Source organism: Salmo trutta, chromosome 20, assembly GCF_901001165.1.
Source record: "Salmo trutta chromosome 20, fSalTru1.1, whole genome shotgun sequence".
In the NCBI taxonomy this organism is placed as follows: domain Eukaryota; kingdom Metazoa; phylum Chordata; class Actinopteri; order Salmoniformes; family Salmonidae; genus Salmo; species Salmo trutta.
In genome coordinates, this window is record NC_042976.1 from 43986630 (window position 1) to 44002616 (window position 15987).

The 15987-nt window shown below is 41.1% G+C and overlaps 1 protein-coding gene across 3 annotated transcripts in view; it reads right to left on the minus strand.

Moving 5' to 3' along the window:
- Nucleotides 1–4953: 4953 nt before the first annotated feature.
- The window catches only part of LOC115156133 (uncharacterized), an 80008-nt gene continuing 68974 nt past the window's right edge, over nt 4954–15987 (minus strand). For 2 of the 3 annotated variants that reach the window (XM_029703447.1, XM_029703448.1), the window contains 9 exons: nt 15192–15350; nt 14794–14961; nt 11367–11418; nt 10964–11153; nt 10812–10848; nt 10290–10534; nt 5638–10102; nt 5433–5511; nt 4954–5153 (listed from right to left, as the gene is read on the minus strand). In XM_029703447.1, coding sequence (XP_029559307.1) covers nt 4999–5153; nt 5433–5511; nt 5638–10102; nt 10290–10534; nt 10812–10848; nt 10964–11153; nt 11367–11418; nt 14794–14961; nt 15192–15350 — 5550 coding nt within the window. In that variant the 3' untranslated portion in view covers nt 4954–4998. The remainder of the gene's footprint in view (nt 5154–5432; nt 5512–5637; nt 10103–10289; nt 10535–10811; nt 10849–10963; nt 11154–11366; nt 11419–14793; nt 14962–15191; nt 15351–15987) is intronic. The other variant, XM_029703449.1, reaches the window with a different exon arrangement.

Below are 15987 nucleotides of genomic sequence, written 5' to 3' on the forward strand. Positions count from 1 at the left end.
GCTTCAAAGACATAATTATGTGAACCTCCGTTTGGACTGGAATTAGATGCTTTATATATCAACTGTACTGGAGCTAATGAAAATAGTGAATTAAAAACAAAAACAGTAAACAGTGCTGGGGAATCAAAAGCATAAAAACCCTTGCTTCACATCCACAACAAACCAGTAAAAACAAATCAATTAATACATTTCTCAATTAATGACAATATGGAGTTATCACCAGTTTAGAAATGTTTTACTTTGGGAAGAACAGTTGTGAAGAATAAAATATCTGATGCATTTTGATAGGCTGCACAATGCTTTCCAATGCAGAGACACAACTGCCCAGAACAGAATATAAAGGAGCTCCACATCACAGTACAACACCAATCAGAACAGAATGAAGCAGGGCAAAACTCAGCATAGACCTAAGTTGCATAGAGCAGAACTGAACACAGTAGAATAGAGTAGAGCACGGCATTTAGCAGATCAGTTGCACACAACTCGGGAGCAGAACAGAACTAGCTAGACCAGAAAATAACATATACGAAATGAGATAGCAGTAGAGCAGAGAGGTCCGGGAGGACCACATGAAACACTCACCTACACCTCTTAACCATCACTGGGCTGCATTCAGCAGGGCACAACATTGTGAAACTTTCAGGTAGGATATATTGTGTAGAACAAATATGCCACTCTGACATGTAGAATAAGAAATCATGTCAGCTCTGTTCCTACAGAAAATGGCTCTGCTCTATATTCCAATGTTGTCATGATGTCTTTAAATAATCTTTCCACATCTTTGATCAAATTAACACAGTGGTGTTGTGCTCACATCTTCACGTCTAGATACATGTTGGTGCAAGACGAGGGGATGTTGTATAAAATATCAGTCAGATTTGGATCGAACCGTTCTGGATGAAACAGCACTGAGTAATACTGCAGTGAATCTCACACCCAATTCCATCTCTGAGATTTTTGCTGTGGATAAAGCCCCCACTGTGTGTCTCTTTTCTGCTATCTCCTGAATCTTCACCCCCAATCCCCATCTAAAAAAAAAGACTTCAAATCAATGAGAGATTGAGAGAGGTAGTGACTGAGAGAGGTAGTGACTGCTTCTCAAAGAGAGTGAGAGTGCACATGGTGTGGTACAGCCTGAGGGCACCACTCGGGAGGCTGAAGCACAAGCATACAGACCAAGCTCACACAGGTCAACCACAATGCATTCTGGGGGTCTCTTCTGATTAGTTCCATTTACTCTGATCTCAGGGGTGAAAGGGTGCTCTGCATTCCACACAAGACCCCTCCCAAATCACTCACCCCTTCACCTCTCTCCGTTACCAGCTCAGGTTGAACTGTGACCTGAAGAGTCAAGCCTAGTCACAGAAATGTTTTCAAACTTTTTTATTGTATAGAAATGACCCGGTATTTCTTTGGAAATTATATGGTAAAATGGTAATTACATAATAATAACCAAAAAGTTGACTTTAAATTACTGATCGTTACAAACTGTTTAGGATTTATTAAAACTGGTAGCTACCGTTTTAGTACCAACCAGATACGTAGTTACCAATTGTGTTGAAAGTAAGTAACAGAAAGGACCTATTGATACCACATAATGTTCTAGTAAATGAATACCAGGTGAATACCAGTGCAAACAATATCGTAACATAAAGTGCCATCACAAAATCTTCTGTTAGCCAAGAAAACTAAGAAAGGCTGAACAACTTAGTTTCAGTTGAGTTCATTTGAGTTAAAACCTTTTCAACTCTGAACGGTTGTTTTGGACCCGGTACCGAGTACGGCGAGTTTGGGGAGGAGCTACAGCCCTCGTCTTTAAAAATATGTATAACTCAAATCTTATTGCTGGCAATGTCATAAGAATCTCCCACCCCCACCACCTACCCCCATAAAGGCTATAAATCACGCGCTATGGTCATATTCAAGGAGTTTGCAATGTAGGTCAAGTCACAAAGTGCAGACATTTAGTATGCATGGAAAGGGTACACCCTGATGGTCATTGTAAAGCAATGCATTTCCTTCTCCATCCACATTACCTTGTATGCCTCCTTCACATGCACCGTTGATCTATTTCACTTGTTTACAATAGGAAAAGTGAATAGGGAAATAAGTTTGAAGTTTCCTCACCAGTCTGTGTCTTATTTCAAAACCCTCGCCCCTCCAGAAACCTCTTTCTCAATGCTAAGGATCCGGATCTTGTTCTGCCAGACTACAGTTTGCAATAGCACATGGGGACAAGGATTGCACTTTTTGGAGAAATGTCCTCTGGTCTGATGAAACAAAAATAGAACTGTTTGGCCATAATGACCATCGTTATGTTTGGAGGAAAAAGGGGGATGCTTGCAAGCCGAAGAACACCATCCCAACCTTTAAGCACAGGGGTGGCAGCATCATGTTGTGGGAGTGCTTTGCTGCAGGAGGGACTGGTGCACTTCACAAAATAGATGGCATCATGAGGGGGGGAAATTATGTTGATATCCTCATATTGGTAGGGGGCAGTATTTTCACGTTCGGATGAAATACATGCCCATATTAAACTGCCTACTACTCAAACTCAGAAGCTAGGATATGCATATTATTAGTAGATTTGGATAGAAAGCACTCTGAAGTTTCTAAAACTGTTTGAATTATGTCTGTGAGTTTAACAGAACTCATATGGCAGGCAAAAACCTGACGAAAGTAATTTCCTATCAAACACTCAGTGACTCAGTAATCATTGTGCACTTCCTAAGGCTTCCACTAGATGTCAACAGTCTTTAGAAAGTTGTTTGAGGCGTCTATGATGAACAGAGACTGAACAAGAAGGCTGGGAAGTTGGTGACCCAGGGAAGGACATCAGTTCATTGGCGCGCATTCACGCGAGAGGTAGCTCTGTTCCAAAACGTTTTTCAAGACACTGGTTTCGTCCGGTTGGAATATTACTGAATTTTCACGTTCTAAAGGCCCTAAAGATTCATGTTTTACAACGTTTGACATGTTTGAACGAACGTAAATATAACTTTTTTTGACTTTCCGTCGTGAAATTTTCGGCGCACTTCCTACATTTGGAGTAGCTGAACTGAACGCGCGAACAACAAGGAGCTATTTTGACATAAATTATGGAGTTTATCGAACAAAACAACATTTGTTGTGGACCTGGGATTCCTGGAAGTGCCTTCTGATGAAGATCATCAAAGGTAAGTGAATATTTCTAATGCTGTTTAATATTTTAGATGACTCCAAAATGGCGGCTATCTGTATTGCGTAGTGTATTTTTCTGAGCGCAGTACTCAGATTATTGCAAACTGTGCTTTCCCAGTAAAGTTATTTTGAAATCTTTCACAGCGTTAGCATAAAGGACATGGTCATCTATAATTCTTTGAATGACAGTTTAATATTTTATCAACGTTTATGACGAGTATTTTTGTAAATTGTACTGCTTATTCACCGGCAGTATTTGAGGGAAAATATTTTCTGAACGTCACGCGCCAATGTAAAATGCTGTTTTTAGATATAAATATGAACTTTATCGAACATAAAATGCATGTATTGTGTAACATGATGTCCTAGGAGTGTCATCTGATGAAGATCGTCAAAGGTTAGTGCTTCATTTAGCTGTGTTTTGGGTATTTGTGATGCATCTAGTTGCTTGGAAAATGGCTGTGTGGTTATTTATGTTTATGTACTCTCCTAACATAATCTAATGTTTTGCTTTCGCTGTAAAGCCTTTTTGAAATCGGACAACGTGGTTCGATTCAGGAGAAGTGTATCTATAAAATGGTGTAAAATAGTCCTATGTTTGAGAAATTGAAATTATTAGATTTGTGGTTTTGAATCTGGCACTCTGATTTTTCACTGGCTATTGTCAAACTCAGTCCCGGTGACGGGATCGGGTTGTCGTAAGAAGTTTTTTAAATTGAAGCAACATCTCAAGACATTAGTCAGGAAGTTAAAGCTTGGTCACAAGTGGGTATTCCAAATGGACAATGACCCCAAGCATACTTCCAAAGTTGTGGCAAAATGACTTAAGGACAACAAAGTCAAGGTATTGGAGTGGCCATCACAAAGCCCTGACCTCAATCCTATAGAAAATCTGTGGGCAGAACTGAAAAAGCATGTGCGAGCAAGGAGGCCTACAAACCTGACTCAGTTACACCAGCTCTGTCAGGAGGAATGGGCCAAAATGCAGTCAATTTATTTTGAGAAGCTTGTGGAAGGCTACCCGAAACATTTGACCCAAGTTAAACAATTTAAAGGCAATGCTACCATATACTAATTGAGTGTATGTAAACTTCTGACTCACTGGGAACGTGATGAAAGAAATAAAAGCTGATATAAATCATTTTCTTGTCACAACGTCCACAGAAGTTGGCGCCTCTCCCCGGTTGGGCGGTGCTCGGTGGTCGTCGTCGCCGGCCTACTAGCTGCCACCGATCTAGGTTTCTGTCTTTTGGTTATGTCTGTTTAGGTCTGCACCTGTTTTGTGTTAGTCAATTAGTGGGGTATTTAATTTGTCTGTTTCGTTTGGGGATTTGTGTGGGATTGTTTGTGTGTCATGTCTTTTGGGCACGTAGGGGTATATTGCATTTTCCTATTTACACTGCGTGTTTTAGGCATTAGGGTTGCCGGGCTGCGTCCTGTCCTTTAGTAATTTTTGGAGCTGTTCTCTACTATTCTCTCTCTCTCTACTATTATTCTGACATTTCACATTCTTAAAATAAAGTGGTGATCCTAACTAACCTAAGACAGGGAATTTTTACTAGGATTAAATGTCAGGAATTGTGAAAAACTGAGTTTAACTGTATTTGGCTAAGGTGTATGTAAACATCAGACTTCAACTGTACCTAGAAGTGTACACTATTCTTATGTTTTTTTTTTATGTATCTTAAATGTAAAAGTAATATAGTCAACTATACAACTTCTACACGTTATATCATCCAATATTATATAATGAAAAACACTCAACATGAGGAATTAATGCAATTATGTTTATTTAAAATATTTATTTTGAAATATAGATTAGGTGGTCTTCCTTTTATAGCAGGAAGTAAAGGGGCTGGACAAGGCTTTGCCTATAGCTGAAAACATCCTGGAAATGAGCGAACGCTTCCTTGGTTTCTTCTTGGTGGAGCATACACTCTCTGTTTGGCAGGAGTCTTGATCATTGACAATTGCTGGGGGGAAAAAATGTAAACATAACATTTTCTTTAACTGACCCTAGTTAGTCTGAAGAATTAGTATTGCATTATTATTATTTAAATTGTAATATTCTACATAATTTACAAATGTAGTGCGGCAGGTAGCAGTCATGTGATATCCATAGATAAGGGCCTAATGAACGTATTTCAATTGACTGATTTCCTTATATGAACTGTAACTCAGTAAAATCTTTTAAATTGTTGTATGTTGCGTTTATATTTTTGTTCAGTACACATTTGAGTGTATTGACTTACCTGTTTCACTGACGGCAGGGGTCTGGTTCTGGGAAGGTGTTGGAGTGCAGTGGTTCTTCTTGTTGACCTTCTTTGTACACTGGGTAACAAACAGTCATTTGTACAGTAGGAGAAATTCCACACAAAAGGTATCAGTGTTTACCATCATACTGTACGTATTTAATAAAAATAATCTTTATAATTTGTATTTTGATGACATATGTACCTTTAGGTTGAGTCCACAGAGAGCGCTGAATCTTCCTCTCTTCTTTTCCTTTTTACCAGTTGTTGGAAGACTAGAATTACCTACCTCGTCATTGCCAAGTGCATTGTGTGATGGCAACTGGGTCATGGAGGGAGGTGAAGAGTTAGCCTCATTGCATTTAGTTAGTAGTTCCCTAGTTAATGATTTGACCAGGGCATCGTCAAATGCATAATCCGTTGACTTCATTGCAACCTGGAGCATCTTCTCTGACCCGAATTCTTGAAGAAGCCCCTTGTAGACAGCCTTGAAAATCTTTTTGATTTTCAGATTCTGGGGGTAGGCTTGAGTTGGTTCAAGGCCTGAGGTGCCACAGAACTCAGACAGAATCCTCTTTGTGAGAACTCTTGATGTTTCACCAATGTCAGAGGATTCCAGTAATGTGATAGGGGTAGGGATCATTGACAGCAATCTAACAATCAGTAAAAGTACCAAAGAGGTGTAGTCATTGCTAGTGGAGTCAAATGATGTATATGTATCAGAGTCCATGGCTGATGGAGTTGATGGATGCACAGAGACACTAGACATCTCCAGATCTTTGTTGTCCATCTTGGATTCCACCTCTCCTAAAACTTGAATATCCACAGTTCCACCGTTGTGTGTGCTGCTGCCAGACAGAGAGGGTCCAGGCAATGATTTGGCACTAGACTGACGGCTAGTGGTCATAAGAGCCGGTCTGTCAGAGTCAAGTGTTCCAGCATCAGTTGGGGACAACCCATTGATTATGTTCATCAACTCTGATAATTCTTCTGATGAATTGGAGGCCACAGAACAGGTATCCATGACCTGATTGACCATTATATTGGTGAAAAGGCTCTTTGTGTCAGAGTAAACCTGTGAGGAACTAATGGAGATGGCAGAACAGCTCGGGATAAGCCGACTTGTGTCCTGCAGAGAACCATCAGAGACGATAGTTTGGCAGAAATCTGATCCTTGTGATGGTGGAGGAAGCCAGGGGACAATCTGCTGTAGCAGACGTTTTATTGACTCCTTAGCAAAGGAGTACACAAGGTCAGATGGAAACTCCCTGGATTCTTCAGAAGCATTCAATCCTGTCTTCAGCTTCAAAAGAATAGAGTCAGACACGCTCTTGCCAGCTGGCACAAAAAGAGCCTGGGGGGTGTTGTGACTTTTTATGAGCTCATAAACTTTGTCAGTGAGCTCATGTGAGAAGTTCTGAAGACCATCCCTGGGGCTGAGTCTCGCAAGTCTTCTTGTCAAAGAAGTGACATCATCTGCAGTGGCTATGTGTTCTGTATCTTCTCTTGGAATGACCTCCATAACAGTGTCAACTATGGCAGAGATGGTTTGCCTTGTGTAATTTGTTGACCCTTGTGAATGAGTTGAGGAGTCACTCATATCAATGACCGAACTCCTAATGATAGGACAATAGCTTTCAACAGGCCACTCATTGGGGACTGGAGTGCCTGGAAGAGAATTTGTAAAATCACTCTGGGACCCTCTGGTCATGGCAGAGGTGATGGACAGGGAGGACTTTGAGGAGGATGGCCGATGTATCTCGTGTCCATCAGTTCTCACCATGTCAACATCCTCCAACATGGAGCCCACAATGGAACGAGTCAAGAGGCCTTTCTCTGAGGTGCTCATCCTCTCTGACATAGACACTCTCCTCTGGATTGTCATCAGAGTCTGACTAATTAAGGCTTTGGAATAATTTACCATGCTGGCCTGGCTGCCTTCATGTTCACTGTAAGTCATTTGTGTAGAAGTAGCTGTTCTGCATACGGATTCGACATGTTTGGGGGCCTCAACCACATTGTCTAGGAGGACCGGTTGTTGCTGGGCAAAAAAATCCTTGACCTTGGTGAACACATTGTTGAACAGGTTAACAGTGCCTGGCCAAATTATCTTTCCTTTCACATTGGCCCCATTGTGAACACTGACAGGAAGGGTTGAAGCTGACAGGGATCTCTCTAACTGGCCAGACACTGAAGCATCAGACATTTTAGTCATCTGGGTGAAGCTATTAAGGTCTTTAGTGATATTTATGACGATGTTGGATGCTGCAGAATTGGTGTGCAGAGAAGAGGTGAATAAAGATGGAGTTCCACTCTTCTGAAGGATTTTGAGATCTCTATCGTCACCATCATTACTGGACTCTGCACAAATGTCTGCACTTCTACCATCAAGGCTGGCATTTACAATGCCAATCAACCCTGATTGAAGGATCCCACCAGCCATATGTGAGGCTTTAGTTTGAAACTCCTCAGTACATAGTTTGTCAAAGGCTGTGGATTTAAGACTTCTAGAGGATGCTTCCTCTTCATCATTGTTGATCTCACCATGCAAATTGTCCTGTGTATTGACAGCATAGTCATCAACAGATAAATATGATTTGGAGGCGGCAAGGACGTCAATCTGAGAAACAACGGCATCCAAAAACTTGGACAGGTCTTCTGTATCTCCTTTTAGGCTAGAGAGGCATTCCTCCATTGATTCCTCAGAGTGATACACAGTGAGGATCTGACTAATGACCTCCTTGGTACAGGTTTGAAAGTCCGCTTGGATTTCAAGAGAATCACTATTACAAGTCACCTGAGAATCTAAACTTTCACTGGAAGCCTGTTTGAGAGTCTCATCATGTATTGGTGTAACACCATCGATGACCTTTACAGAGTCTTGGCAGGGAGTGAGAAACCGCCTCAGCATTTGTCGAAATCTATGATATATAATACGAGCAGCAGAAAGGGTGCTCCCTTTTGAAATTCTGAGAATTTCAGATTCATGTGTCTGCATGGACTGAACAATAGTATCCACATCTGTTACAAAAGTGTCCAGTAATGTAGATGCTTCAGAGTCTCCCTGTAAGCTGGTTGTAAAGGGGTTGACAGATCTCAGAGCTTCACTCACTGCCTTTCTAGCCTTTGTCTGGAAAGACATACTGGAGAGTTTCTTCATATTTATAACTGGAAGACTCTGGGTAGATTCACTGTTGGTGGTGCTGTCCTGCAGACCAAGTGGAAAAGTGAGATCGGAGAGACATTGTTCACTGTCTAACAACTCAGATGGTGAAGCAGAACAAGAACTGGTGAAGTCATTCAAGTCAGACATGATGCCATCCACAAATAGAGTGGCCTCCAGAGACTCTTCAGAATCACACTCTCCAGCAGAAGATGACAACTTCTCCATCACCTCAGTCTTATACAAGACTAGAACCTGGCTGGCAATCGCTTTTGTGGTGTCAAGGAGGACTTGGTCTTGCAAATACTTTTTGAGAGCCAAGAGAGGTTTTGGGGTCTCACTTTGTCCTTTTTGTTCATTCATGGATGAGGGGGTTATTAAAAGTGGTTTACAAGAAATGGAGTCCGATGTGTCAGCCTCACCATTACTGGAATGACCGACGTCCAGGTACAAAGTTGGAACCATTGTGAAAGAATCTTTTGTGCTCTCCACAAATGTACTTGAGAGATACCCTTTTTCTGGACAGGTAAAAAGCCTCTTCAGCGTATTTTTCGTGTTGTAGTAACAACCAACAGTGTAAGACCAGATCTTACTCTGATGGTTTTCAAGAAGGATCTGCTCACTCTGTGCAGGAGAGCAGGATGCCCTGATAGCCTGGGTAAGATTGTCCATGTCTGAAACAAAGGTACTTACCAACTCAGAGGCCTCATGGTCGATCATAAGGTCTCCGATCTCACCTATCCTAGGAATTGGACTAGATGATGTAGTGCCAGAACAACATGATGTACAACCCCTGAATCTTTTAACGATCTCCCGGATCGATTCGGTGGCCTTGGTCTGAAACTCCTCAGTGAGTAGTCTGTCCATACTTTGTGTTGACAGATGAAGACTAGATTTGGCACCTTTGATATTGAGGTTGCTCTCTCCTTGTTTTAGCATCTCCTCAGAACTTTTACAAGATTCAAGCATCTTCATATGGTCAGCAACAACACAAAGCAGTTCCCTCTTGTCGGGTTCATTTTCCTCCTTATTGCTGAAGTTCAAAACAGTGCCACTGAGGGCTGTCATGACCTGTCCTGTTAAATGTGTCATATCCACCTCAACACCATCCTCTCTGAAAACAACACTCTGCTCAACACTCTGCCCATTAATGAACATCTGAAGTATGTTGGAAACGCCAGACACCATCTCCTCAACCACCTTGGTGCTGGAGACACCACCACTGGCAAAAATGACAGGGGACATTCGCCCAGAGATTGGAGTTTGAATGGCCACAGAGATTATGGAATTGACCTTCTTTGACACTTCTCCAACAATAACCCGGGATAGACTTTGAGTGTCTACCTGGCCCTCTCTTTGGATACAGAGGACATTGTTCAGCGACTCTTTGAAGGAATCCTGGACACTAGTGAGGAGACTGTCCTCAGTGATCCCAAAAAAGTCACTGAGTGGCTCAGATGATATAGACTCACCATCTCCCTGAGTCTTTGGCAACACTGTCTGAGACCTTTGAGAATACAAAGCAAACAATACAGCATTCCATATTCGATAGTAGACACTGTAGTCACATTAATGCATAATTCAGTAATCAGTCATTAAGAGTAAACTGTTATACAGATAACAAAACATATTTTCACAATATGGGTTATGAATAGTTAGGTGAAACCGGTTTCTTTAGGAATGACTGAACATACCCATTACGAGAGGAGCTTGATTTGGCCGCGCAAGACCTTGAGGATTTTCTGCTGCCACTCTTGCGAACCTTCAGGTTTGTGCTAGAAGATGTCTCTAATTCTGTCAGAGACTTGCCGGATACTGGAGACACATGGCTGTATATGCGTACAAAACGGAAAATTGCAGGGATGATGACCTCCAGGATGGCCTCAGATACAAACCGCACAATCTCCAGGCACATCTCTGCAAGCAGTGCCCTCATCACCTGTAGGACCGAAAACAGTGTAAGTAGATTACTCATAGCCGGGCTCTGAAACCAAGCTCCTCGAAGAGATACCAACAATCTCACATATGTTCATGAGAATCATGAAAGTGGCATATATTGGAAAGCATGAAAAGCAGTAGGCTACTAAAAAGCTCTTTGAATGTAACTGTTTGTGATAATGTGGATGATACTGTAGACAGATAAATGGCTTGTATCTAATTTTCTTGAAACATCTATTAATATATCTATGAATAATTTTCAAGGTTAAGGGACTTACAGGGTCCATCCTGCCAATGCTTAACTGCCTCCATTGCCTATAGGAGATAATTAGATGTTTTTAGCACCAAAAAGCACACCAACACACATACAATTTATAAAATCCTCCAGATGACATTGTATTCAAATACTACAATAGAAGTTTGGACATACTCCTCAGTAAGTTTTTCCAGAAACCGGATGATAATCGGGTTGAAAGCATCCGGATTGATTGGCGGGAGGTCAAGAGCCCTGGTCTGACAGGCCCTGGAGACACACTCACTTAGGATCTTTTCATTAGATTGTCCCTGGTGAAATGTCCGCTGAATTGCCATCCTAGAGAATTCCACAGATGTAGAGGGACCTGTGTCCAAAGCAGCATTCACCAAGGTAAAGAAGTCAGAAAACATGTAACCTTCTGAGGTTAGCCAACTTTGTGTACTTTGTGAAGTTAAGTACCCAAGAAAGGATAACATGTGCACTCTGCTATTAGTCCTCTGCTCAATAGATGCCCATACTAAATCACATTTACATGCAAAAGGATTACATTCAGTGAAATTAGAGTTTCATTTATGACCTGCATCTGTATCAGTGATCTGCTCCACTTTGTTTCTCTTGGTCCTCTTGGTCTAAAAAGACAATACAGTCAATGATATACACGTAGATACTGTATGAAGCCATTCCAATACAGCCCTTTGAGTAGAGCAAGGGTAAGATTGATTGTAGGGCTGTCCCCGACAAAAAAAAACTTTGTCGACCGAGAGTCATCCTGTTCTAATGTTAAAATGTATTTTTCCATATCAGACACACCCTATGTGTTTGAATACAATCACTTACATAGGCACTGAGCTTGTCTGATGCTTTAAGCACACTGTTTGATTAAATAATTAAGACACACAAATGACTCAAGAAAGAGCCCGATGGTGACACTGTATTAAAATAAATGACAGCGAGTGCCTGTGTGACAGGCGCACGTTGTCTCGCTCTCCTCCCTACTGCAGTGAAAAGGCACCGCATAACAGCAAGTGTTTATTCTGCTGTCCATGCTGAAGATGCAAGATCATTTCAGCCATTTCGTTTCTTCCTCGTTTCTGAATGAAAAGTTCTGTTACCGAAATCCCTAACTTGTTTACAAAAAGCATTACCTATTTCCTCAGCCTTGCTCTCTTTATGTGAAACATGTAAGCATCGCATGCATGTGACAATTAGGGCCTGACCTATAGCCTATCATAATCAAATCAATAAATTGGTTATAACAAACTCCGAACACAGTAATATCGACAGCAAAATGGATGCGGAGGATGTGAAAAATAAACGCCAAACGGGTGAATGTTTACTGGTTGCTTAGGAGGGAAAGGGAAATTCAGATCTGTGGAAGACATTTGACTTAGTTGTGGAAACTACTGGTGGTCAAGAACAAGGAGGGTATAGGAGCAAGCGCTGACAGAGTATTATGTGTGCCAAACATTTGCTGTTAGATTACAATATTGTTTTTTCTGACCATTTGGAACAGTGTAAACAACACTAAATAAATTCTAAGCAATACCAGTCTGTTCTAACGACCAAAAAATTGTAAAGCCTTTATTACAGCATAGCAAAGATTAAAAACAGCCAAATCTGTGAAATTGCTTAATTCAACATTTTGCCGGTGCATGAGGCTTGGTGCTCACAGAATCAGTAGGCTATTAAACAAATACTCAAACAGGCAACAGAAGCTATATCTGTCTTATATCTGTATATATATATCAAAAGTTTGGACACACCTACTCATTCAAGGCTTTTTCTTTATTTTTACTATTTTCTACATTGTAGAATAGTAGTGAAGACATCAAAACTATGAAATAACACATATGGAATCATGTAGGTACTAAAAAAGTGTTAAACAAATCAAAATATATTTTATATTTTATATTTGAGATTCTTCAAAGCCTTGACAGCAGCTTTGTACACTCTTGGAATTCTCTCAACCAGCTTCACCTGGAATGCTTTTCCAATAGTCTTGAAGGACTTCCCACATATGCTGAGAACTTGTTGGCTGCTTTTCCTTCACTCTGCGGTCCAATTCATCCCAAAACATCTCAATTGGGTTGAGGTTGGGTGATTGTGGATGTCAGGTCATCTGATGCAGCACTCCATCACTCGCCTTCTTGGTCAAATAGCCCTTACACAGCCTAGAGGTGTGTTGGGTAATTGTCCTGTTGAAAAATAAATTATAGTCCCACTAAGCGCAAACCAGATGGGATGGCGTATCACTGCAGGATACTATGGTAGCCATGCTGGTTAAGTGTGCCTTGAATTCTAAACAAATCACAGACAGTGTCACCAGCAAAGCACCCCCACACCATCACACCTCCTCGATGCTTCATGGTGGGAACCACATATGCGGAGATCATTTGTTCACCTACTCTCACAAAGACATTCTTGGAACCAAAAATCTCAGATTTGGACTCATCAGACCAAAGGACAGATTTCCACGGGTCTAATGTCCATTGCTCGTGTTTCTTGGCCCATGCAAGTCTCTTCTTTTTATTGGTGTCCTTTAGTAGTGCTTTCTTCGCAGCAATTTGACCATGAAGGCCTGATTCACGCAGTCTCCTCTGAACAGTTGATGTTGAGATGTGTCTGTTACTTGAACTCTGTGAAGCATTTATTTAGGCTGCAATGTGAGGTGCAGTTAACTCTAATGAACGTATCCTCTGCAGCCGAGGTAACTCTGGGTCTTCCTTTCCTGTGGCGGTCCTCATGAGAGCCAGTTTCATCATAGCGCTTGATGGTTTTTGCGACTTGATGGTTTTTGCACTTGATGAAACGTTCAAAGTTCTTGACATTTTCCGGATTGACTGACCTTCATGTCTTATAGTAGTGACGGACTGTTGTTTCTCTTTGCTTATTTGAGCTGTTCTTGCCATAATATGGACTTGGCCTTTTACCAAATAGGGCTATCTTCTGTATACCAACCCTACCTTGTCACAACACAACTGGTTGGCTCAAACGCATTAAGAAGGAAAGAACTTCCTTTACTTAACTTTTAACAAGGCACACCTGTTAATTAATGAAATGCATCCCAGGTGACTACCACATGAGGCTGGTTGAGAGAATGCCAAGAGTGTGCAAAGCTGTCATCAAGGCAAAGAGTGACTACTTTGAAGAATCTCAAATATAAAGTAGATTTTGATTTGTTTAACACTTTTTTGGTACCTACATGATTCCATATGTGTTATTTCATAGTTTTGATGTCTTCACTACTATTCTACAATGTAGAAAATAGTAAAAATAAAGAAAAACCCTTTTGACTGGTAATATATATATGGATGATTTACAAAGCCAGGCACATTTAACAATTAGGCTATTGATTATAGACCTAATTAAGTTGTGTTTTCTTCTCTCCTCAATCTTCTTAGACAATTAGGCTAAGGCAAGGGCTGTTTCCCCGTCTCTGCTGCTGCTGCTGCCTCTGCAGCATTGTTCTCAATCCCAATATGCTGGTTAACTTTGCTATTATGCACATAGCAACATAGGGAAGGGCCCCAATTCTACGGCGCACTGAAGATTATGTTTCAGAACCACGGACAGCGACCGTATCCAACGCGGGAGAAAGCACATTTGTTATAAAATAATATTTGATTGATTAGTGTTGCACCATTATTTTTACATAATATAACCATATACAATTTCAGTATCACGTCTTAGCGTGATGGACTGTGCCATCACTGTGGCCTCGGCAATGGATTAGTCAACTGTGACAGGCGCGAATTAGACAGGTGTCCATGTGCACCATGAAGAAAAAAAACTTTTGTGACTGCTCGACTTAAGAAATCCCAGTCAACCAATAGCCTATCGACCAAACAATCGACCAAATGGGGTCAGCCCTAGATTTACTATTAGGAAATAAAAGGGTATTGTATGGGCAATTTACCTTCCTCAGAACAACATGCTGTAGGGTCAGGTTATAGACATGAAAGATATCACAAATATCCACATCTCTGCTCAATCTATTCCCTTACCTTGACTTTATTTCTCTTCACGGCATCCTGCTCCATCTGAGGCAGGGGATCCTTCTTCACCTCTTCCTCATCTTCATCATTCTGATAATCAACAAAATCTCTCTCAGCTGCATCAGTATCAGTGCTCTGTTCAACTGTGGACCTGTTGGCACCGGTCCTCCTCTTTGTCTAAAAAGACAATACAGTCAGTGACATACTGTATGTTGCCGTTGCTATACAGGCCTTTGAGAAGAGCTAGGGTAAACGATTGGTGATTGAATATTATTATGGAAGTCTGTTGTAAGGACAATTTACCCTCCAACCTCACAACAGCATGTTGTATGGCATATTGGACAGGTTTGGAGTGTGGACAGGTAAGACCCCAGATTTCCCTTTCTCTCCTCAATCTATTGTCTCACCTTAACTTTTCTCCTTGTCACAGCCTTCAGCTCGATCTGAGGCAGGGGATCCTTCACTTCACTATCTTCTGGATAGTTTAAACTCAGGATATCTTTCTTCATTTTCTGGACTTGACCTTCCAAACTTTGATGATCATGTGGATCATCTTCGTTTAAACTCTGATTGGAACAAATTAGACCATTTTTTAAATGCTCATGGATATGGCCAATATACCACAGCTAAGAGCTGTTCTTACGCACGACACAACGCAGAGTTATTATAAACTGGTTACCAACTTAATTAGAAGAGTAAAAAATAAATGTTTTGTCATACCCGTGGTATACGCTCTGATATACCACAGCTTTCAGCCAATCAGCATTCAGGGCTCGAACCACCCAGTTTATAGTGGCCAATATACTATGGCTAAGCGCTGTTCTTAGGCAAAACTGCTTGGATACAGCCCTTAGCTGTGGTATATTGGCCATATACCACAAACACTGAGGTGCCATATTGCTAATAAAAACTGGTTACCAACATAAATAGAACAGTAACAAGTCTTTTTGCATCATAACCGTGGTATATTGTCGTATATACACATGGCTGAAATGCTGTTTCAGCCAATAAGCATCCAGGACCCAAACTGCCTGGTTTATAATTACACAATAAGGCACGAGGGGGCTTGGTGTAATTACACAATTATACCAACAGGCTCCTGAACAGCTTCAATCGCCAAGCCATAAGACTGCTAAATAACTAACAAAATGACTACACAGTACAGGTTTTCGCTATAAATACACATAGATCCTATTGCCTGAT